General features: G+C 30.8%; 3 protein-coding genes across 3 annotated transcripts; 1 reads left to right on the forward strand and 2 right to left on the reverse strand.

Annotated features, from left to right (window-relative positions):
• Window positions 1–4,706: 4,706 nt before the first annotated feature.
• Window positions 4,707–6,911, reverse strand: LOC119667112. The gene is made up of 4 exons (XM_038076398.1): window positions 6,504–6,911; window positions 6,269–6,444; window positions 5,845–6,202; window positions 4,707–4,856 (listed from the first exon to the last, which is right to left on the reverse strand). The coding sequence occupies exons 1-4, from the start codon at window positions 6,909–6,911 to the stop codon at window positions 4,707–4,709; spliced, it is 1,092 nt and encodes a 363-aa protein (XP_037932326.1).
• Window positions 6,912–19,769: 12,858 nt separating this feature from the next.
• On the reverse strand, window positions 19,770–22,098 carry LOC119671487 (mitochondrial import receptor subunit TOM40 homolog 1-like). The gene is made up of 5 exons (XM_038082135.1): window positions 21,949–22,098; window positions 21,411–21,820; window positions 21,030–21,292; window positions 20,545–20,962; window positions 19,770–20,475 (listed from the first exon to the last, which is right to left on the reverse strand). The coding sequence occupies exons 2-5, from the start codon at window positions 21,583–21,585 to the stop codon at window positions 20,336–20,338; spliced, it is 996 nt and encodes a 331-aa protein (XP_037938063.1). The 5' UTR covers window positions 21,586–21,820; window positions 21,949–22,098; the 3' UTR covers window positions 19,770–20,335.
• Window positions 22,099–23,139: 1,041 nt separating this feature from the next.
• LOC119671489 (selenoprotein BthD-like) lies at window positions 23,140–24,036 on the forward strand. The gene is made up of 2 exons (XM_038082137.1): window positions 23,140–23,254; window positions 23,309–24,036. Exons 1-2 carry the CDS (start codon window positions 23,213–23,215, stop codon window positions 23,777–23,779), a joined length of 513 nt encoding a protein of 170 aa, XP_037938065.1. The 5' UTR covers window positions 23,140–23,212; the 3' UTR covers window positions 23,780–24,036.
• The last annotated feature ends 774 nt before the right edge of the window (window positions 24,037–24,810 follow it).

A 24,810-nucleotide genomic window follows, 5' to 3' on the forward strand; every position in this document is an offset into this window, starting at 1 on the left:
GCAAGACCATCACAAAAATCGTTAAAAAAATTAAAATCATAAGCAATGCGGTATGAGGAAAAGTGCGCTTTTAAAACAAAACAAAAAAAAAGTGATGTAAAAGTTTTGACAAAATTGAATTTTCACAAATTTTTGCCGCGTTGGCGTTAAATTGAGAAAAGTAAAATTTTTCACATTGCAACAGTAACGCAGCAGCAGCAGCAACTCACTACTATTTTATGCAACACAGCAACCATCACCCGTGCATCTTTTCCATCAACTCCCCTCTCTCTCTCTCGACTCAATCTCAACTAACACTCCGCTTACAAAAAACCCACCAAAGTGTAATGGAAAAAGTAGTTAAAGAAGTAATTTAATTTAATGCTACTACAATTTTCATTCGTTTTAATCGATGCGCCTTGCTGGGCAAACTTTCCTACACAAACTCTCATAAAAACGCCCATCGCCGTACCGCCTGGTACTGCAGCTCAATTAAAAGTTGCGGCAACTTCAAGCGCCAAAAACACTTGCGGCACAAATAATAATTTATTTAAATTGAATCATTTGATGCGATTTCTTTACTAATGGCTCCTACGTTTTCTTCCTTCATCTTTCTACATCCTCTCACATCCCATCGCTATGAGAAAGAATGGAATGTAGTTGTTGTAGTTGCTTGGAGCTAAAGATTAAGGTGTTGAATAAAGGCGTCTAATTAATTTGGTTTATTGTATACAAATTACTGACCCTTAAGGTGAAAGCCGTTTAAGTCCTTTAAACAGGATTAAGAGTTTACATATTCTATATAAAGTGGTATGTAAATATTTATTTTACTAAAAAGGTTCCACAAATAAATTTGCGTAAGATATTAATAAATGTTGTTAGTATGTAAGCTTCTAAATAAAACGTATTACCAGATAATAAGTTTCTAAATCAAATTTCACATATATATTTTAATAACGAATTTTAATTTCATTTGTCAAGACATGAATTATTTTAAAAATATCTTTACATGAAAAAAATGTAAATTAGACGTTATACTTCAATTAAATGATAAAAGACGTATAAGAGAATATATCATTGCTTAACTGATTACCATTATTTAATAATTTGAATAATTTTAAATAAAACATTTATTTATTCACAAAAAAAATATATAGTTCTTTATAACATCTAAGCTAGAACACTAAAGCTAAACACTAACACTAACAGACTATGCAATCGATTAATTGGTCAAAAGTAGGTGCCATTACTATCTACAACTTTACTCTAGAACTATCAATTACTCTGGAACTTAACTTTCTCTTAGTTACAGTCAAATAGACGTCAACAAAAGAATACTTTAATAATATGGCACCGTTTTTCAGGGAATAGAAATATAAGTATGAGTAATACCAAAAACTTTACAAAATATATCTTCTATTATGTTAGGGTATATTTTACTAAGATCTATTGAACACCTCAATACACATAGGGCATTTTAGCAGTTTTAATTTTCTCAATAAACTCACTAATATTGCAGTATCAATCCTGGACGATACTTTACGGGAGGTTATTACAAATGTTTAGTCATCCAGCTACTTCTTTCGTTTTTGTACCAATGCTTTATATGTCCTCAGCACTAGAATATTTTTCCTCTTTTCTATAAAATTCCATTAGAGTGAATTTTCCAATTTTGTTATATGCCAAATGTAAACTTATGTAATATGTTTTATTTTTATGGTGTCTAATTTCATAAAATCTTTCTAGTTTTAAATAGATTTGGGTTGCCAGTTCTTATCAACAGTGTTAATCGTAGTATCCCTAATATCTATCTTTGCTCTCTATCTTCATTCTAATCTAATCGTATCTTCTCTTCTCTCTATCTTTGCTCTCTATCTTCATTCTAATCTAATCGTATCTTCTCTTCTCTTCTCTCTATCTTTGCTCTCTATCTTCATTCTAATCTAATCGTATCTTCTCTTCTCTTCTCTCTATCTTTGCTCTCTATCTTCATTCTAATCTAATCGTATCTTCTCTTCTCTTCTCTCTATCTTTGCTCTCTATCTTCATTCTAATCTAATCGTATCTTCTCTTCTCTTCTCACTATCTTTGCTCTCTATCTTCATTCTAATCTAATCGTATCTTCTCTTCTCTTCTCTCTATCTTTGCTCTCTATCTTCATTCTAATCTAATCGTATCTTCTCTTCTTCTTTCTGAATATATAAAAAGTGTCTGGCGTAGAACATTTCATATGTCGCCCTTAACTACGTCTATGTACCAAGATGATATTATATATACAACCATTAACTTTTTATCAATTGTTGACCTTTCGTTCCTTACTCTAATATTTAAAAATATTATCAAAACATTTTCCAATCGAAATAAATCATTAACAATTTCCAAAAAGGGAACTTTTTCCCCAACAAAAGCCCAACATGACTTCACAAAACTATTAGTGAAACTACTACATGAGGAACATAAAAAAGGACATCTGTTAAGCAAGCAAGGAACAATGTGTAACATTGATTTATCGCAAATCGTTTAAGTAATTTTGAATAAATCATTATAACACTCAAAGTACAAGGCAAGGCAAAAAATTAACACATTCCAACGAGGCGGGGCGTACACGTTCTATGACATAAGCAAATACGAGAACAACAAGCAAGGTTACCCACCAACTACAAGGCTACTGATACTTGCGACGATAGCAGGATAGTACTCGACCGAGTATATGGCTATATGGAGGGATGTATGGAGTATAATAAAATTTTTAAGTAACTTAAATTATAACACAAAAGGTAAACATATTAGATACGAAACTTTGTTATGAGCTAAACTGCAGCCAAAAAATATTTATGGAAGCGTATGTAAAGATAGGCGAGTGTTACCTTTTTAGTCAAAAGTATTTAAGGATTCACGTGTCATATGATATATGAAGCCTCTTTAACATTTCCTTCCACAATGTGGGTTGGAGTTGTTTCGCTCGTACTGCCGTTTCGCTTTCACAGCAAATAACTTATCTTTCCCGGCAAGTTACCTGCCTCGAAACATTTTTTGAAAATTTTTGCTTTAAATGTAGTTTTTTTATTTTCGTAATTTTCAACAAACTCAGCGAAATTCTTTGCAAAAAATTTGATTTATGTGCGGAAACTTGTGGGCAAAAAATAGTAAAGTCAAACTTTAGTAAGAAGAATTCAATCGTTCGTGCAGCAAATGTGCAACATTTGGTATTATTATTATTGTAGGTACCAGGAAGCGGCAAGTCGGCATAACAAAAGTTCCCCCACTTAGCCGCAGTTGGTGTTTCACAAATAAATGTCCAAAAAGTTTTCCACTGCCAATATTTTTATTATCTGAAGGCAACTGAAGGCAGCTGTACGATCAGGTGGAAAACATTTGTTACTTATACAATTTTGACAATATAAATAGAAATTAGAAAACTTTTTCTATCTCTTTGCGATAGAAATAAATAATAATAAATAAATAATAAAATCGTGAATATGAATTGATACAATAAAAATATAGAAAAACATAAAAGGTGACAAAATAAACTTCTCACAATATTAATAAAAATGTCTAGAGGAACTTATATTTCGCTTATATTATTAAATATAAAAAAATATATAATTTATAAACATTTTTTTATTAAATAAACATCAAAGCGAGTTGATATTACATTCAATGTAAAAGGATAATAAATCTGTTTAAATATATAACGAAACTCAAACTAAATTTATGCAGTTTCTTAAAAAAAACTTTACATATTCGAATTTATATGCAGATCGAAAAAAAACAGAACGAAATAAAAAAAGCGAAAAATCTGAAGAAAAATCTGCATATGTATAAAAGCGAGTGCATTTGATTGATGCATGCAACTCTCTGGCACACAGCAAATTTCTTTTGGGAACGTGATGCATTTTTGTGTTTATTTATACAAGAAAAATATTTCGCAATATACGTTCTTTGATTATGAAATACGTTGCTTTTTAAATTAAAATATGCTGACTGAACCATACAAGATTTATACAACATTACTCAAAGTACACAAAACAGTATTTAAATATTCAAAAAAATTCAAAAAAAAAATTAAATAATATAATGTGAAAAAATATTTACATATATGAACGCTTTAATATTATTTAAGTTATTTATTAAACAGTAAAAAACAAATTTTTTTTTAAAGAACTTAACTACATTTTCAACAGCATTTGAGGAACTTATACACAAAATTGTATGAAAATAGAAAAAAATTAAACCATTTACATATAGTCAAAATTATCACAATATGGTCATAATCATATCATAATATAGCCACCATTTCTGACGTGCGATATTTTAATAACGGATATTAATAAAATCGATAAAAACCGATGCACTGACCAACTTTACATATAGTTGCATATCGAACGCTACTATATGAGGTAATATATAAACTTCACAAATATCAAGCTTTAAAACTGCAAGTTTTAACATTAAAACTTGAAGTAGTAACGCCATCTAACATCGACCAGTATATGCAATATTTACATTTGATTATACAAGTGACGGTTTCTGATATTGCCCAAACCATGGCGAAAGCGTTCAATACTACAAAACTGAAAAGACAAAAGATTAATACACACAGTCAATCAAAAAGGCTCAATTCCATTACAATAAAATGGAATTCTTAATAACCAGTTAACTTAAATACAATAGACGAGGGTCTCGAAAATACACAAACGCTTTAAGTAAAAAATAGCCAATGAGAATTACATTATCTTTTCGAACAGTCTTGATAAAACGATTGCTACAAACTTATAGGACATAGTTATTCCATCATAACCTATTATTTGAGTGATAATATCGGTGTTTCTGAAATGATCTAGTTTCTTCTGTTGTTGCTCAAACTGTATACGTTTCTGTGGACCGCAATATTAATTTTGTTTGTTTATAATCCATTCCTAAAATTCTACTCTTTATGTGAGCATTGTTCTTACCAATGTCTTACAGAAACGTGTTTTTAAGGTTAGCACGGTATTCACTCATCTCTCCCTAATTTTTCTTGTGAGACGTCTATGGTACCTCTATCGAACTACACGAAACCTTTATATGCACTACTTGATACCTCTAAAATACAATTACTTATTTCTTAGCATAATAGTACTTTCCTAGCCAAAGGGTCACAATTTTTCTATGTAATCTATGATTTTCTCATTACACATATCCCCCCTCTCAGTACTATACTGTTGATCAATATCAAACTCAGGCAGTCACATAGAATGTAACCAGAATCTACTTTAAGGCAGATACATCATTCCGTTTTCTCAGATAGACTCATATTGTTCAGATAGCAGCGCAGACCATATGCTCGTTTTATCGTAGCGCCGAGACAATGTTCAGCCGGCGTTTAACCAAATATTTGCAGTACATAAAAGTCGAGAATTTTTAATACAAAATTTTTTAATATCATTTTTATTAAAACTTTTAAACAAGTTGAATTCATAAATTTAGTTTAAAATGCAGAAAATCAAAAAATTGTTTAAAATATCTACAATACTTGGTAATCAATTCGAAAGAAAACATTAAAATTGCCAAACAATTTAAAATTAAATATATAATATACAATCCAAGCAACATTCCATTATTAATTATAGGTTCAGACCAATCATCGTCATTTAAATACACATCATCCCAGTCAACGTATTTATTTTCAAGAAGACGTAGCACTCCACCATTTGAAAGTAATTTAATTTTTTTATCAATGGAAAATTTCAATATAGAATATTTTTGAAAATACATAACCAGAAAAAAATCATAAATATCTTCCTCAAAGAACGTCAGTTCACTTGAGTTCCAATGAATTCTATTATAATATGCCAAACTGTCTACAGGCGCAATAGTTAATACTTTTTCATAATAGGTATTCACCATATCAAACCGTTCAATAGCAGTCCCGTCAATGGGCACTGTAAGATTTCTTGGATAATACTCAACGTACGCTGGTGCAAAAAGTAGACATTGCTGTTCAATCAGCTCCTCTATGGCTTCCAACTGTTGTGCCATAATCGAAAAACGCAATACGTCGAACAGTTTGCCTTGATAAGAACTGCGCATCAATAAAGTCACAATCAACCACAGCATAACCAAAAAACGAGCGAAGTTACGTTTTGGAGGGACATCTAGGGAGAAGCCCAAAAAGACAATTACCATGTTCAACACTGGTCTTTGATTTCCATCGCCAAATATAAATATCTGTATCGTTTCGCTGCAATACACTCTGACAAAAATAATGAAAATAGTCCCTAAGATTAATGTCAACACTATGCAATACCATACATTGTTTTCAAAGGGATAAAGCAATTTTTTTATATGATCCTGACTCCAATACATTCTGATTACAAAAATTAGCTTGGTATCATAATATGTGTATGAAGAAGAGAAGAGGTAATAGTGCGTTAGCGCGCTACTGAAGCCACCAATAGCTATATCAACAGTATCATTTTCAAGCTGTAGGTACAATAACATATATTTATGATATTCTATTAAGGTCATCAAAGTATACGTACCAATGCGAAACAACCCGTTGAGTTGCTTTCGGTGCCAATTATGCCAAACTCCTCCGAAATTGTTAAACGCACTGAAAAATTTAATTTCTCTGCTAAAATCTTAAGCAGGTCACCTTCTATACCACTTAAGCGATTTAGATTTAACAAATCTATTTCCTTATTCTTATCACCTTTGATCTGTGTAAACGGCGGAGATTCATAAACACATACACGTAGTTCACATTTATAGAAATTCTGTAAACGTCGCGGGAACAAATAATTTCTCATTAGCACTCCATTTTCATATTTGTTGCTGTAGGACAACACAATGTCCTTCCAACATTCTGCACCAAATAGTTTATAGGTGTAAAAAACTATAGATCCGTCTAAGTCCTCGAACATGACAACTGTGTTGAGTACATTATCCATTTTATTCGACCAGAACATGGAATAAAGAGTGGCATTGCGTTCCTCAGTATCGGTGAATTTTTGGGTAAAAATATAAAGAAAATAAAATTCATAATCATACTCGAAGCTCGGAAAGCTGAAGCTAATGTTGCTAACAAGTAGTAAGAAAATATTTCAATTATTAATTAAATAAAAATAAATTCTTTTTGTATATAATTATATATATAGTATCACAACACTTTTAAAAATAAATAAAAATAAAACATTGACCACACAAAGACTGTAGACACTAATTAATATATGTAACAGAATTATACATAGAGATATATTCAAGAAGCTTACTAAAATGCATCTAACGAGTTTATAATAAATATATTATAATTCCAAGGTTGATCAATAAATGAATGCAAATATAATTTGATTTTAACAAGTCCATCTAAATTTTTCAAAAAATTATTCAAAAATTTTACTTCAAAGTCCCTTTGCTCTCTTTCGCTATCAAAGCAGTTGTGAAAAACAACTAAAGTATTTATTTTGGGGCTGATATATTGCTTTGTCACATATAAAGCAGCCTCTGACAATAATTCCTTGTCATCCCAATTCACTTCAATATTTGCTCCAACTAGTCCTGGTACTATAACTCCAATAAATATAAAAATATATACGCGGACCTTTAAATCCATGCCAGTCATTGAATCAATTTGAATAAACTGCACACAATTTCATTATGTTAACTGCGTTAGGCACAATAATTAATTCTTTTTATAATGTATCAAAACACAGTATCTAATACAAACAATATGGTTTAATCAAATTATTGTTTTTTTTTCATTTAACTAAAAGTGCACTTTTAATTACATTGGAACCAATTGTTGTTGTTGCTGTTAGTTACTCCCAATTGCGTTCACATAATTACCTCTCATTTTAAAATGAAAAAGTGAAAAGAACCTCTAACATGTGACTATTGTAATGTGAGTAATGGTTAATATCTAAACACAGAACTGAAATATACTCCAATCTATAAATATTAGCTATAGTTTATTTCATAATTAATTGTTTAATTAATATAAAAAAAATTAATTTAATTAATATTTTGTAAAAACGAAGTCACATACGGAAACGTCGAAGTATCACTTTGAATTAATAATAAAAAATTAAAAATTGCTATGTATATAAATAAAATAGTATGTATAAAAAAAAAAATAAAATTGTAAATGTTTTTCAATGACCACTGTTTGCCTTTGAAAAAGAGACCGTTCTATATAATATGAATATTAATATTATGCACAAATTCGCACTAGCCAAAAGAAGGAACCTCAGCATTTTTATCAACATCGGCTAAGAATATATCAATTAACCTAACTTTTAAGTCAAGAGTTCACCACCAACCCATCTAGTTGGGTATTTAGTTGCCTGGGAGAGTTGGTTTGCAGAAATAAATAACTAATATTAAGAGAAAAGACTCCAATATGAACGGCATCTATCCAATCGGTACTGACGTTTATAATAGAGGCTAAAGATGGTACTAGAAAAACGCATTAAATGCTCACAGTAACAGAAATATTAAATATATATATATATACATATACTAGCTATTTCATAATTTCATTTCCATTTTCTTTTCTTATTATTTTACTTTGTTGTTTGTTTTACTTTTCTTTATATGAGTTATAAGACTAGATAATGGGCGTCGTAATAACCTCATTTAAGTAGCTTTTAGTGTTACCATCAGTACTGGTAGCAGAAAAAAGCATATATAGATGGACTCGGCTCATTGGGGCATTTAAAACTCGACATGTGCTTTAATATTTTCTAATTATAATGATAGAAGAAGAATCTGACTTTTAACAGCAGTAGTTAGAGGCGTGTTTATTGGAATCTGACAAAATATATACAATTTTAATATATATTTTGGTTTTAATATTTTATTACTAATATTAACTAGAAATATTGATCCGTAATACCTTAAAAACACTGAAGATATTTATTATAACATTATATTATTATAACATAAAAAGAAATGCTAGAATAAATACTCCGAATGTATTATATTTAAATATGGATCTTGAAAATAACACCAATAAGAATATTACTTTGTGCTTATAATTATAGATGTGTGTATAAATTAAACTGCAGCTTAATCTTATTATAATTTAATTAGTGAACAGTTAAGAAACCTCAACAAAAAAACGTCCTACCTATGCCATTGCTTAACAGCATATACGACAACATTTTTCCTCGCCATTCACATGTACCGTAAACCATTATCCCTCATGTTATCTCTTTCGAGCACAAGAGTCCTCTCCTTGACGCAACCCTACCTACGTCACTGCTTAACAGCATGCACATCTCGCCATTCGTTTGTACTATGAGCTGTTATTATAATATATTATAATTATTATACATATTTATTTCATGTGATTATGTGATGACTACATATAATTCTACATAACCTCTAATTTTATACCTACAAAATAAACCCATAGCTAAATAACTGCTGCCTACTGGGCAGGATATAATCACATTTTTAATATATTAAACTTAAGTGAAAATATTAAAAATAATCTAATTACTTCATTCGTTAAACATTCGTTAACACATAAATCAAAATAATGCAAAATAAAAAAATTTAATAACAAAGAAGAAGAAGGACTTCGTTTGTTTGTGAATATTAATGTTGACATAAGATATAAATATGTCCTGTCCTGGTAAATATAAATAGCATATTGCATTATTATAATGAAATTCCGTACTTGAATATGGAAGACGTATAGAAAATTTTATTCCTCTGTTAAGAATAAAAATAGAAAATTAAATCAAAAAACTAAGAAAAAAGATTATTACTCAGAAAAATAAAAAAAAGGCTTGTAGTTTTTAGTATTATTGTTGTTGTTGTTATTGTTATTGTTGCTTTAGTGCTGTGATGGTATTTGTATGCAACTTTCCGTTTCTCAGCGAAACTTCATAACTTAATTTTTCTTCTCAAGTCTTTTAAGGCATAAAAAAAAGTCTATAATTTCTTACATAAAATAAGTGCATAAGATACGAGTATGTGTATGTGTGTGTATGTGCTCATGAGTGTCTTGCTTTAGTAAACAGTGTAAGCATGGTTGTGTTGGTATGTAAATAATACATGTACTGAATTTTAAAAATCCTTTTCCAATGTTCTTTGCTTAAATTTTTTTTATTATAATTTTGCTGCTAACTTCATTGCTTGTTTATTGAATGTGACTTTGTTCAACGGCAACTAACAACAACAACATTAACACAGAATATGTACAACAATAATTGAAATTATAGCAACTACACAAACAATAACACATGCATACACGTTGTAAACTGCAAATATTGACTGAACACACTCACTCACACACATACACACATACACTCGTACAATGTTTTGCTGCTTGCTATTTTCTGTTTCCCACTTGATGGTTGGATGCGGCTCGGTGCAACGCAGTACTGCTTGGTGTTTGGTTCACGAATTCCATTACAAAATCATTATTTTTCATGTTATTTACCAATTGAATTGTTTACGTGTGTGTGTGTAGGTTAGTATATGTGTGGCACTGGCACTGCCAGTGGCGAATTTTTCAAAATAGCAAATAAAGCAAGAAACGAGCGAAATAGTAATTATCATTAAAGTCGATTTTGAACGCATTCGGGTTTTTTAATTCACAAATTGAAATTTTATTGAACTGATTTGTTGTTTCTATTAATAGAAATAAATTAAAGAAATTACAACGAAATGTGTGCTACATGTTATAATATAAAAAACAAAAAATTTATTTTTAAATATATAATAAATTTTAACATAACCTAAAAGTGAAAAATACACTTTTGATATGAAAATTTGCTATTTAAAGTCTTAGGTATATCATAGTACATATATTCCTTGTCTTACTACATTTGGGAAGTACCAAGTGACCAAGGCACTCGGTGCTATAAAATGCCGACAGCATATTTATTTTAAATATATTATAAATTTCAACATAACCTAAAAGTGAAAAATATACTTTTGATATAAAAATTTGCTATTAGAAGAATTTTATCATACTACATATATTCCTTGTCTTATTACATTTGGGAAGAACCAGGTGACCAACGGTATGTAGGCACTCATCATCATCCGTGACTATACAGTCCATGTAGGACCTAAACAGTCTTCCATTCTTCTCTGTTTTTTGCTTTTCTTTTGCAATGTCTTATATTCATTTCTTCTAACTCCTGCTGCACACTGTTTTTCCATCGTTTTCTTGGTCGCCCTTCTCTTCTGGTGATTCCTACTTAGTTCGTATGTAGGCAGTCGGTACTACAAAGTGTCAACAGCAAGCGAAGAGTACTGGATGCGACCAAGAATGACGCCCATCTGCAATGGCCAACTAAATAATTTAGTAAGTACTGTATTTAAGATTGTAATTCTTACTACACCTTTTTCGCGCATATTAGTTTTCTATTTATATAAGCGGCAACACTAAACAGAAGCGGCAACCCAGAAAATCGTCAGAGTGTGAAGAAGTGTGAGCGTATCACGTGTAGAGGAAGATTGCGTTACGAAGAGTCAGAATGGTTTCATCTAAATTTACGTTTGAAATTGAAAAGCCAACACAACTTTAATACCTTAATTTATACGCTTTGAATACACTTTAATTAACAAAAAATATTAACAATCTTACCTTTATATTCCCACTTCTTTTACAAAATTAATTCTAATTTGCTTCTTCACTTTATTCTTACTATTTATTTACTATTACTATTACTTATATACTCACTTTGTCATATTAAAATCTTTAAGTTTTTAAAAGCATTCTTACACATTTTTCCTATTCACACACATAAACATATAAACGTGTAAATCACATTTGAATTTCTCCACTTCGCACACGTGACGTATGAGTAACGTGAAATTGCCTTCAGTCTCTTTGCTTCGTAAATATTTTCTCATTTCCCACCACAATTAAATCAAATATTTTCGCAACTAATAAGCATACAATTATACTTCGTAACTGCATTATTCAGAAACTTCAAACTTTTTATGCTCCCGACAAACTTTCGCACTTTCCCATACAAACACTAAAGTTCCAAAGTGAAACTGCACATTTTATTTTTCCCTCTAATGATGCGCTAACAACAATAATGAAAACCTAAAAAACGAATCCATAAAAAAACCAGGGAAACTGCATTGAAAACTTCAAATTGCTTCATAAGAACCGCGTACTTACGCGCTGGTGCTTCGCCGGAACGTGACATCATGTAAGTTTACATGCGTCGTTGATTCCCGGATTCCACTTGATATCCTCCCACGGAATACAGCGAACTTGTGAACTTTTTAATTGTACAATTGCGGTTGGAATATTTGGCTTTGACGTTGGTTTTAAAGTTGGCTTCAGTGTTAAATTGTTCCACTCCTCCACTCCTGCTATTTATCCAACACAATACGTTATTGAATATACTGGTTTTTTTCGAAAAGTTTTTCTACTTCAAATATTTAACTAAATTTCTATTTAAAACTCAATTTTTTGAAAGGATTTCGTGTAAGTTTCCTTTCAGAAACATATTCAAAACTCAATGTAAACTGTTGTTAACCGCATTTTCTAGTTGTGGTTTCATAAACTCATCCACTTGCCTGGTTTGATGTTATTAAAAATTTTAAATATTTCCATAAACTTTAGTAGCACTTTTAAGCTCCTTGCAGTTGTCGTTCGGTTGCAAAAAAAAAAACAAAAGGACTTCTCATGTCAACTTAACACCTACGCTTGGCTTTTACCTTACTAGTTTGTGGTTATTTATAAAAAAAATGACTTAGGTAACTAACCCATAACTATTCTAAACTAGCAAAAGAATTTTATTAAACAAATACGCAAAACCAAATTTTAAAATATATTTCGAATATAAAAACATTTACCACTAAAAAGACTAGATATGCTTTTTTTTGGTCAAAACCTTAGAACATTTGATACACAAGACTCGAAAAGAAAATATCTTTTGATGTGCACTTCAGCAAAAATTATTTAAATTTCATTAAATTAAATTGAACTTAAAGATTTGTTATTGTATATATTATAGAAAGGGCACAAAAGCGAAAAATTTTAATGGAAGAATAGCAATTTCAGAACTACTGGATGAACTATAAAAACCAAAAATATAGTTTAAGAGATTCTTATCAATCCATCCAAAGCGGTCTCAATTATGATAGACTCTTTACATTATTTAGAGAGAGGATACTAAAATTCTTATCGGGTGCTCGACAGTGCAATCAAAGGTACCATCTCAACCAAATAGTCCTTTCAAAGACAGTCTTGTAAAATTGATGTTAAGCCAATTGAACACCTTATGTGTGAACACCAAAAATGCAGCAGTAGCAGACTTATTCATATGGAGGGCAGATATGCTCTCTTATACAATATATTACATAAAATAAAGACAACAGAGACACTTTACATCCATAGCAAATCTGATGATCAGTTGAAACAACTGAACTTAAGCTTAACTCGTTGGTTTTATCTTTAAGTAGAGTAAATTCAAAACCTTTCCGCTAGTTTTGTGAGAGCGGTATCTAATGCTTTTGTTCTCTGCTACCAAAGAACAGAGCAAACATAAAGAAAATGGAGAATAGGTCAAGATATAGATCAAGATATATATTAAGATAGTCAAGATATATATGGTATCTATCTATTAAGAATCTAATAGAGCACTATAAAAGTAACACACATTACCAAACTGAGAGCCAAGTTTCTTGAAACCTAAATAGTTTTGTAGATTCGATATGAGAACATGAAGAGCAACTGCATAACTTTTGATAAAATCATATAATTGTATCTAGAGAGTATTTTCAAAAGGATCTAAAGAATAGTAGCATCTGTATCTTAATCTAGAGATTCTCATTAGAATTCTTAAATGTCTTAACCGTCATTTAAGAGACAACAGGGGTTCACATGATAACGGATAATCATTAGTCCATGTAAAGTCGACTTACCTCGTCTAAACCTCATCTAACTCTCAATTTATGTTCGGGTTTTCAATATATTCTTCTTTCATTTTTGAAAGAAAACCGTGGCATAACATAAAGACTTGCCTCCGTTTAATTGAAAATTTATGAACAAACATAAAATTAGGTAAGTCGATTATAGCTATTATGAAAGATAGTGTTGGAATTATTTTAGTGCGGTTTAAACCTCAAAGGAGTGAAGGCTTGTATCCGCCACTGATATAAGAAGCACATTAAAGTTTGAAAATAAATCATATTATTTAATTATAAAATCATCTGAGATACTCTAAATATTAAATTAAACTTTTGTATTTCTAAATTTAGGATGACTAACTCCCTAAATATAATTTGTTTAAAAATCTTATATTTGCTGAGATATTCTCATACAAAATAAGTAAATCAGTTCATTGAATATTGATGACTCCAATGGGACGGAAGTTGCCAAAACTTGTTAACTTCATTTGGAATTCGCGGATGTGAATTTCATTCATAAAACGGAAAACAGAATTGCAGGAAATTGTAAAACTAATTGAATTGCCTAAGAAATGTAAGATTTTTTTATATTTTTTGCATAAATGCTAAAAAAAATCAATATTTAATATTTAATCAGAATTTTTTCGGAGCAAGAAATAAAGTTAGTTTTAGCTAAAGCTAAAAAGCAATTATAGACCACCACTCCAGTGATTTGGTTAATATTACTTACTCCATCCATAATATTGAATCAACTTCACAATATCGGCTTAGTTCATAGATAATCATGAAGTGTAAAACTAAAACCTATAAGAGATGTGCATCATCACATCATGTAAATGTCCAACCAACAAAGTTCTATCTCAGAAATTTCTTCAAGATTACTCAGTACTAGACATTAGAAAGAGAAAAATTTTTAGTCCAACATTTTCTAATGATAGTGCATCTATATGATCTGATTACCTCTGGTTGAAAGTTTTCGAACAGTAATATAATACAACAACAAAAGTTTTTCATTATTTTAGTTTATTGTATTTTTGGCTTTCAAGTATTGCCAAAAACCCATTATCAGTGTGTCAGAGATCTAAGATCATCAATTATTTCTAGCTGTAATATAGGTCTATATGCGCCTGAAATTAGATTACTATATAAATATAATCACATTTTGATTTTACCATGTTTGTGCTATATGCATTCTCAAGTACTTTATGTTCTTGATGCAAGTAGACGTCTTTAAGTTTTCAAGCACATTTAAGTAATGTTTTTTATACTGTCAACTAAAAAGATATCAAAACTAATTTATAAGATATACTACAAAAACTATAAGGAAGAGCTTACCGCGACTACTTTTAACGGCCTTCAAACATATTAAAGTATAGTGTTAAGAAGACTGGTGAAGGCCCAGCGGCGTTTTCGATTGGTAAATCTGGATTCAATTTAGATTTACTCTCGATCTGTCAAATTTTGTTGCCCAATCTAACTTTTTTGTAGTTGTGTTAGTGAACTTATTTATATTTTTCATATATACTTATATCAAATAAAATCAGACTTTATCTGTCAAGTCATTTAAAACAGCTGTTAATATCAGGGTAATTTTGCTACTGTGGCAAAATATTTAGAGTGTTATAAATTAGTCATACATTTCGCTCTAGATTTACAATCAAAAATGAAAATTGTACTAAAAATGAATCTCGATTAAAGAAGTTGCCCCAGATTTACCAATCGAAAACGTTAGCAGTTTCAAAGTTTTTACTCAATATTCTCATTTCTTCTTACTTCTTCTGCATGGTTCCTCGAGTTTTGTTACTAATTTGTATGCAATGACTTTAATATAATTACACTAAATTTTATTTTGTTTCCATGGTCGCCGCTCACGGTATAATAACTTCAATACATTAAAGGATCTCAATAATTAAAAATAATTTACTTTAAAAATGAAACAGTGGTCGGAATAATAACAATCCATTAATTGCGTGCACTTGAACATACATTTTACGAGCATTTATAGTTCAACACTTAATAATTTAAAAAGCCCGAAATGCTTTAAGCATTTCAGTGTAAGCGCTTCAATCTGCCATCAGCTGGAAATACTTTTCGTGCGCTTAAAATGCAATTTTATATGCGAAATATTATTCCACTTCATCGATTTTTAACCTCGTCTCTGATAGTGTTTTCAACCGATGTATCCATTATGTATTCAGCATTCCGGACACAGAGCCTAGCGTTCCGCACTGCGTTTTGCAAATACAAATGTATTCGCATTAAGTAGGCCTCAGGCCGAAACCGCAGCACTTCATCATGCGTCCTTTAACAGTATTCAACCTTTTTTGTGGGTGTTCCAATGTTACTTTGATGATTCATCAATTTTATTTGATATTTAACATTTGCAATGTTACTGGCAACCTTCACAGAATGGCACAAAAACTTAGATTCAATAACATAAAAGCATCTTTACTACTGCAAAGTTAAAGTTTTTTATATGCAAAAATAAAAAGAGAAATAAATTGTCTATTCCGGGCCAACTTCTAGAAAATATAAATAAATAAGCATAAAATTATTTTGGAAAATGCTTTAAATAATTTATGAATGAAATTCTTAAACGGAGACGCTTAAGAGATTACTTAGATGCGTTTGAACACTTAAAGTTTTTGCTAGGATTAAATAAGAATTTAACTTTAATTTTCAAGTTAAAAAGTGATATGGAATAATTTATAGTCATATTAATTTATGGTGAAGAATAGTTAATCTCTCAGGTAAGCTACTAGTTTAGCCTTATAAATACAAAGAGATTCGATTCACTTTTCAGTAGGAAGAAACTGAGGTTGTTAAATGATAATGTATTTAAAGTGAAGAATAGTTAACCTCTCAGATAAGCTACTAAGTCAGTCTTATATTAACAAAGAGCTTTATTTTTCAGTAGGAAGAAACTGAAATTGCTAACAGATTATGTACTCGAGATGCAAAATAATCAACCTCTCAGGTAAGCTACTAGCTCAGTCTTATATTTACAAAGAGTCATATTTATATTCATTATATTCAGTCTTATATTTTCAGTAGGAAGAAACTGAGGTTGCTAACAGATTACCCGCTTCACTGTCTCTATACAATCAATATATCTGTTTTGTCTATATGCTTATTCTAACCAAAAGACGATATGACTTTTAAGTGCATTCTTCGTAAATATTCAGCTTGAGTATTGATCAAAAGAAGAATACACGATCGGAAGCTAATGTTCCTAATACCAGTTCGTGATATAACACTTCTACTGGTAGCCCACAACCATAACCGGCATTATTCCAATATCCCTGGCACACCCATCATACAACGGCTCTTATTAGAGTCAACTATCAATAATGGTCTTTGGGAAACACGGTACTTGTGGTTAATTGACAGCAAGTTCAAGTGTTGTGTTTAATCCACTTTGACTTTCTTATGGTAGCAATTACTTAAAGAATTCAATAGTAAGTGTCTTCACTTTTGATTATTGAACTAAAGTGAATTGCTTTTTTATGATATCAGCATTACAAGTTCAGTATATCTACCACTATTAACAAAAGAATTGATAAATTCTAAACAGTTTAACTCTGCATTCTGTAGAGTATTCACAGTATCATATAGTTTGAGAGCTCTATTCCTAATATATTTCTTTTATGTTTTCAACTCTCATATCCTTGTATATATAAGATTAAAGCAATTAATTAAATCTGCCAAGTTTAAAATATTTTTCAATCATTAATTTTTAATCGTTCTTTTTCGCTAATAATGCCCGAAGCCCCCTATTAGTTTAGATATTTGCTATTTTATGTGAGTTCATCTAGTGGTGCGTAGATTCTTGGAATTCTTAGCTTGTGTACTTCATAATTACTATTCGCACAGGTTGATATTTACACACAATGTGTATACCAATAGGAAAAATTGCTATTTTTTTGGTTTGTGTCTACACTATGTTAATGTATTTGTGTAATACTTTTCAAACTGTGAAACACTACGCTGTAACTTTAAAACTTACACCGGCATAACGTCTTTTATTTGAATTTATTTCCACTTTAATAAAAGGAAGTTCTTCAAATTCGACTCTCTCTATTATAATTATGTTTCCTGTCTTTCTTTGTTCACCCATTTCCTATTGTCTTCATCTATTTTTCTTTATTGCTTACGCCTATTATTTCTCTCCAATTTTTTAATGCCTTCCCTTGGATTATTATTATTTTCTTACATTATCTTACCTTATTTATACCATCTTAGTCTATTTTTCTTCTATTTCTTCTTTACTTGCTTTTCTTCTTTCTCTTCTCTCTTTTTTCAGGTTTACTCCATCTTTTCCTTCTTTCTTTCTTCTCTCAATACATACCATTTTCTATTATTCCACACTTTTTGGTCTCTTATTTATACATTATTCGTATACTTCATATCTCTTTAAACTCAGCCGTTCTAATAAGATTCCTTCTAACCTTTGCACTCTCTTAATATCATATTATTATTCTACATTCTATCATTCTTACATATATTTTCTTTTTTATGTACATATTTTGCTCTGTCTTATCTTCCTCTTGCTTGAGTGACTCCTCTTCTGACCCACTTGTTTTAGCATTTATTTTTATATATTCTATTTTCCTTTTATGCATACGTTCTTATACGTATATCATCCCCAATTACTTTTCCTTCTACAACAATAAGAGATATCTCTTCCTTCGCAATTCGAATCCATATAATTGGAATACAGTGAGATTAGTCACATACTGTAATTTAATGTTGTTATTGTTGTAGCCCGCTGGGACCTGCTTGTGACGTTCTTTTGGAGTGTGTCGAACGGCACTTGGTTGTCGCTGGCGACGAGTGGCTCCGGCCGTTCTTGGAACCCTATAGTTTAATCGTTGGTTGCACATAAGAGTTGTTCGGCTCATATGTCAGCTGTGTATCAGCACACAGTGGTCTGATCAACTAACATAGGGAACAATAACCATGAGGTGAATAAGCATTTGATCCGATTTAAGCTCAACTTCTCCTTGCCTTTACTCTAACTACTTAGACAAGTTCCAAAAATCAGTTAACAGTTATCAGTTAAAAATAGATACTACACTTTGAGCTGAGCCATTATTATTCTCTAACGCAACCCATTTGATTTGATCTACATAATACATAGTAGTATCCTGTTGTTGTTGTTGTAAGCCGTATCTTTCTGCCATCTTAAAAGTTTCCATGTGAACGTTTAAAATCATACAGGACTGGTAAAAGTGTGGAGGTTTAGATTTTTCGATTTCTCGAGAACTAATCTTTCCAGTAAAATATGACATGGAGGTAAAAATTGCGCAGGATATCGATATTTATTATTATGGATAGACTGTGCACGGATTACGAATATTGATATTTACGAAAATCCATTATCAAAGTGCTGTGATGGATTTTTGCAATATATCTAAAAATGCATGACTGTCAGTTCCAAAGTACAATTTTTCTAACCTGGTTTTCGAAAGAGAAGTATGTTATATGTGTTATAATGACATAAATATATGTATGTTTTAAAAATTATTATTATGAATTTAGTCTTCAACATGCAAACCAAACCATATAAATTCAAACAAGGTCCGTTGAACATAACAATTGACTTTATTTTACATTCCAAAAGTTAATAGTTATTATCTTGGTTTTATTATTTTACAACATCGAGGTCGGTAGTCAAAACAAGACAATTGTTTTACAAAACTTTTTTGTAAGTTTTAACAAATACTAAATTACCGTATCGTTACAATATCTGTAGTTCATCTCATGCAAAATACCTAAACATACTTAAATCTGTTATAAACGCACTAAAATTAAAAAAAATGTGCACATACTTAAAAATAAATGCAAAACATGTTTGTACTTAAATTACACATAGAACGGAGGCAAATCAAATTCAAATAAAAAATAAAAAATCAGGCTTACTTTTGCACACTTTACCAAATCGTTTATTTTGCTAGGAAGTTTTTTTTTAAATAAAATGCACATTTTTAAAGTTTTTTACTTAATTACAATTTAAAAAATATTTAAAGGCAATGTTAACTATTTTAGTGGTCAAATGAATTAGAATTTGAAGAAACAAAACGAATATTTGGCGCGTCTGCACTGGGCTAAGTTGTTAAGTTGTTAAATGCTTTCATTTGTTTTGGTTGTTCACATCGTAGCCTTGCGGAAATGCAATACTTGACGGTTTAACTAATATTTCAAATGTGTACTTGAAACTTAACTTATACGCAACTAACAAAACAGGTCAGTGAATTATGGAACTAGTTTGGTTTACGCTTAAACTACATTTCCAAATCAATTGCAAAACCCGTGTCATTAAGCATACCATTTCATTGGTAATGCAGAATTTAATCTTATTGCAAGCTCCCGCGAAGAATGAAATGATAAACCTAATGGCACAAGTACAATTATTTGGAAATATACTAGCGTAGTCTTTAAAACATTCTCTTAAATATTTGTTTTGCATCTGTGGTGTTGGTGTTTAGCCTATAATTAGACCGCAGCCAAGTCTGAATTGATTTTTGGTATGATTAAGTCGCCCACTGAGCGCGAATGAAAATGGCAATGGGGTCAATCGTTTCTCGAGTACTCCAGCAACATTCCAATTTGAATCAAATGAACCTATAAATTTATATTTCGTTGATTATATATTTCGTTGAGTTAAGCAACGGTAATTTACTAAGAACTTACCTCTAAAAATTAAGTCTGCTTTTGGTATGTCGACTTGGTAAGCGATTGTTGCAACTGATTCTTGCATTCGCGGACTGGTTTCGACTTCAGCACCAATTTGCAATTGATCGCTAGCTTTTTGATAATAACATATATGCACTCCAGCTGGACCAGCTGTGCCTGACCACACATAATTTTCGGTTGCGTAGCGTCCAATAGCCGAAACTACAGCTATTTGTCCACCAGGTACATTTCCACCATATTGGTATGCAAGTTCAGTACCGAGCGCCAATCTCTTTGTTATTGATTGTAAATAATGCGCCACTATTACCCCTGAACCATTTATAATATTAGGGTTGCCTAATGTGACAGATGCTGTGAAGTCTTGGCCTTTAAAATCACCTGCTGCTTGACAAGCCAGCACTTTGGATTCTTGTATCTAAAATAGCAAATAAAAAATCGTAAATATTGAAACTCAGTTCACCACAAAATTGTATTAAACGAACCTGCATCGCAAATTTACAGCGCAATTGCGGCGTAAACTGATGTATAATATTAGCGTTAAGATTTCCTGAAGGATCGATGTCACCCAACAAGACAGGAAATGCTTCTGAAGGTGTAAATTGTTTTGTTCCAACGTAGGTAGCTCCAAACCGATAGCCACTCGGTTGCGTGCTGGACATATTTAAAGTATGGGACACTTGAAAATGATTACTAAGTCCTTTATTTAACATTATCCTCGCTCCTTCGAACGTTAACGCTTGCACATCTGGAAGCCATAATATTTATTATTTGATAAGAACGTATGAACGGTGCACATGCTATAAGGTTATGTCATCACTCGTTCAATGTTTTTTTCCCCACCCCACTATTTAACCAATACTGACCTTTACATTTTTTATGTATTTCATCAACTGTTCCTGGATTTTCTAGTTTGTCTTCTGAAACATTTGTACTGCTAACAGCGGTAGGAAATCCTGGCTTCGCTGGCTCCGGCACAATAACTTTGGCGGCATCCAGAGTTGAACTGGAGCTCGATGAAGAGGCCAGCACATTTCCCATTTTTATTTACAAATTCAATTTACAATATTTACAAATATTTCTCAGCAATGCAAAACGTTTTTGACCACAGTTTTAATTGAAAATTTTGCAAAATCTCGCACTTTATATCGCTGCTATTAAGATTAAGCAAAAAATTTTCGTTCAAGAACAAGACAGAGCAAAAAACAAATGACATGTACTAGGTGAGTTTAGCACGTGCGTGGTGAAATTACCGAAATTTGACGTCTGTTAACCGCTGTAATGATTTTGCATAAATAATTTATATTGATAATTAATAAATAAAAATTTATAAAAATGTAATTTACAAATCAGACGTTATGCATAACGTTATATACAAAAAATAAAATTTTTATTAAAAATTACCAAAAATAACCGAGAAAATCTATGTGAATGCCGAAAAAAAAATTTTTGTTTGCAGACTTTCAAAACAAACTCCTTTGCAAAATATACTTCAAATTTCTGTTTTTTTTTTGTTAACAGTTTTTTAGATAACGACTTTAAACAAATATAAAAGTAAAAAAGAGTCAAACAGTATCAAAATATTTAAATTTTTTTTTCATTATGACATTAAATTGATTATTCGGCAACTTGATAATATATAATATAATGTATGTATAATAAAAATTAAGTATAAGAAAAGTACAAATGTGCTGTACATAACATGTACATTGTTTTTTAATATACAAATAATGAAATGTATGATATCTAAATTGAAAAAAAAACCACGTAATATAAACAAATGTTAAATAGCATAAAACAAATAAAGACTCAAAAGTATCATTCTTAATCAATTTTTATCAACTTATATAAACGATGTTTAATCGTGAATTCCTTTCTCAATTAAAATTATATATATATTTATTAAATATTTTTTGGAACATGGCATTAATATATAAAAGCTGAGAAATGTTTTATTTTTAAATCTCATTCATAATGAAAGATTAACATCGATTTTCATCATCACGTTATTTATAAATTGTTTGAGTAAACAGGGATATAGATTTTATATTACAATAATTATACATGTATTTGATTTGTTAAGCTGCTTTTTTTTGTTTTAGACTAAGAGAAATTCTAAAATTATTTAATATACATTAACAAATAGTAAAATGAACAGATATTTTATTAGTCAAATTTGTCAATAAAAACAATTATTTCAAAAGAACTATGGTGTTTTTATTTATCAATTTGCATAAACATATAACATAAATGAAATTAAAAAATCTGTTTGTTAAAAAAAATTATTATTTTGTATTAATATGCACATGTTATTGTATTCACATCAAAATGTGGACTAAATTTCATATATATTCCGGATATTTTTACAAATATAGTAAACAATAGGTCTGTTTCACGAGCTACTCATAGTAACTTTGAGTAAACACTGTGTATACACAAGCGCGTTCCACCAGCAAATTTTCAAGTATTTTTGTGTAAATTTTACTTCTGTTTTACTCATGTGTTACTATGAGTAGCTCGTGGAACAGACCTAATATAAAACTAAAGTTTAAAGCCGCTGTAAACACTAACTACAACATCCGCTGTGATTGCATTTGTCATGTGCCAAACGCGGGAACAACTGCGCATTTGAGTTCACTCCGTGACGCTGAAAGCAAGGTTTTTGAAAATGCCTCCTAAACGTAAGAGAAATGCTAAGCCAGGAACAAATGTAATTTCTTAGATTTTATCTATAAAACTGATTCTAAAGATTATTTTCATGTAGGCAGCAGCGAAGCGTAGCAAGCTTGAAGTTGAATCAATTGTCTTAGATGCAAATATACCGGTGTTGTATATTGAACATTGTCGTAGCTGATCTGTATTTCGTCGACGTGCTGTAGAATTGCATGGAAATCTGCTACAACATCTACAGGACACATATGGATCTAATGTGCAATTGCAATTGAAACTTAATGCTAATGGGCCGCCACGTCGTGGTGCATTTGAGATCGCAATTGCTGCGCAGCCAATTGAAAACGCTGAAGATCGGACGGAGATCTGGACTGGTTTAAAACGCACTCCACGTGCTCAAAAGTTTCCTAGTATTGAAACTTTAATGAAGGACGTGCAGAAAGTACTAAGTTTGACAGAAACACAGGATAAGAAAGTAACTGAAGTCTCTGAACCGAGCAGCACAAAAGTCGTTGAAGAGGTTAAGGTGGCTGCTAAAAAGCGCACAAGCGGGAAAAATAAGTAAATTTTAGATTTTACTTTTCGTAGCATGTATGAATGGTGTTGCAGTAAATCCCAAATGGGAACTCTTCACTAAGAATGATTTTTTGCTCAAAAGTAAAGCTTGATTTATATGATTTTTTCTCAATTGTAAGCGGTGCTTAATTGGTATAGATTTTCGTTACGAATAATTTATTGTATAAATTCGATTTAAAATATTTTTATTTGACGCTTATGACCGATGTAGTTGTAAAACCAATGATGGAACACTATATTGCGAAATGTTTTGTCTAAGAATCTTATTGTATAATTATTTGGTTTGAAAATAAAGAATATAAATAGAAATATCAATTATTGGAAAAAATGGTTTTTTTATTTAAGTTAACGAAGGACAACTTATAAGTAAGATTGAGTATTTAATGCAGGTGCTTTTAAGGATATGTTATACTAACATTCATCGGACTTTAATCCACTTTTAAAATATACTAACTTTGATTAGTCGTATTAGCCTGCAATGTATCTTAACGGTATTATATCGTATTTGAAGTAAAAGAAGTCTAGCTGAGTCTGAGAAATAGTATCTCACTTATAGCGATTCCTATTGAAATTTCACTTATTGGGAAATAATTCCAATAAGTCGCTTCTTCGGTAAGAAATACACATAAGTGAAATTGATGGCACGTCTGGTCTTGTGTCCATTCTACGATATATTCAAAAATATATAGTAACCACAATAGAACCAAGTAGTGGGGGCAATGCCTACTTCGTTACTTATATGTAGCAATGCCAATTGTATTTATTCTATCTCAAATGTCCGGCGGTCCAGTCAAACAACTTTGATAAGAAAACTAAAAGACAAAGTTAAGTAAAAGAGCCAAGGAATATGCAGAAGTCTTCATTAATAACTGCTGGTATCGCGAAAGAATATCCAATGCAGATTTGTAGAAAGTAATCTACTAATCGCAAGCAAAATAACTAACAATAAAACGTTAATGGGCGTGGACTTGCCAAACGATTAGAAGACCTGTAAAGAACAGAAGTATACAAACATTGCGG

The sequence above is a fragment of the Teleopsis dalmanni genome, chromosome 1 (assembly GCF_002237135.1).
Source record: "Teleopsis dalmanni isolate 2A chromosome 1, ASM223713v2, whole genome shotgun sequence".
Taxonomy (NCBI): Eukaryota; Metazoa; Arthropoda; class Insecta; order Diptera; family Diopsidae; genus Teleopsis; species Teleopsis dalmanni.

What these genes read in the sequence shown, in the direction of transcription:
- LOC119667112 (XM_038076398.1), bottom strand. Translation starts at nt 6,911, where the DNA reads ATGGATAATGTACTCAACACAGTTGTCATGTTCGAGGACTTAGACGGA. An exon ending in CCCTTTGAAAACAATGTATG is followed by an intron (nt 6,203 to 6,268) that starts GTATTGCATAGT and finishes AGTGTATTGCAG; the next exon opens with CGAAACGATACAGATATTTA. An exon ending in TGAATACCTATTATGAAAAA is followed by an intron (nt 4,857 to 5,844) that starts GTATTAACTATT and finishes TGCGGTCCACAG; the next exon opens with AAACGTATACAGTTTGAGCA.
- LOC119671487 (XM_038082135.1), bottom strand. Translation starts at nt 21,585, where the DNA reads ATGGGAAATGTGCTGGCCTCTTCATCGAGCTCCAGTTCAACTCTGGAT. An exon ending in AATACATAAAAAATGTAAAG is followed by an intron (nt 21,293 to 21,410) that starts GTCAGTATTGGT and finishes TATGGCTTCCAG; the next exon opens with ATGTGCAAGCGTTAACGTTC. An exon ending in GCTGTAAATTTGCGATGCAG is followed by an intron (nt 20,963 to 21,029) that starts GTTCGTTTAATA and finishes TTGCTATTTTAG; the next exon opens with ATACAAGAATCCAAAGTGCT.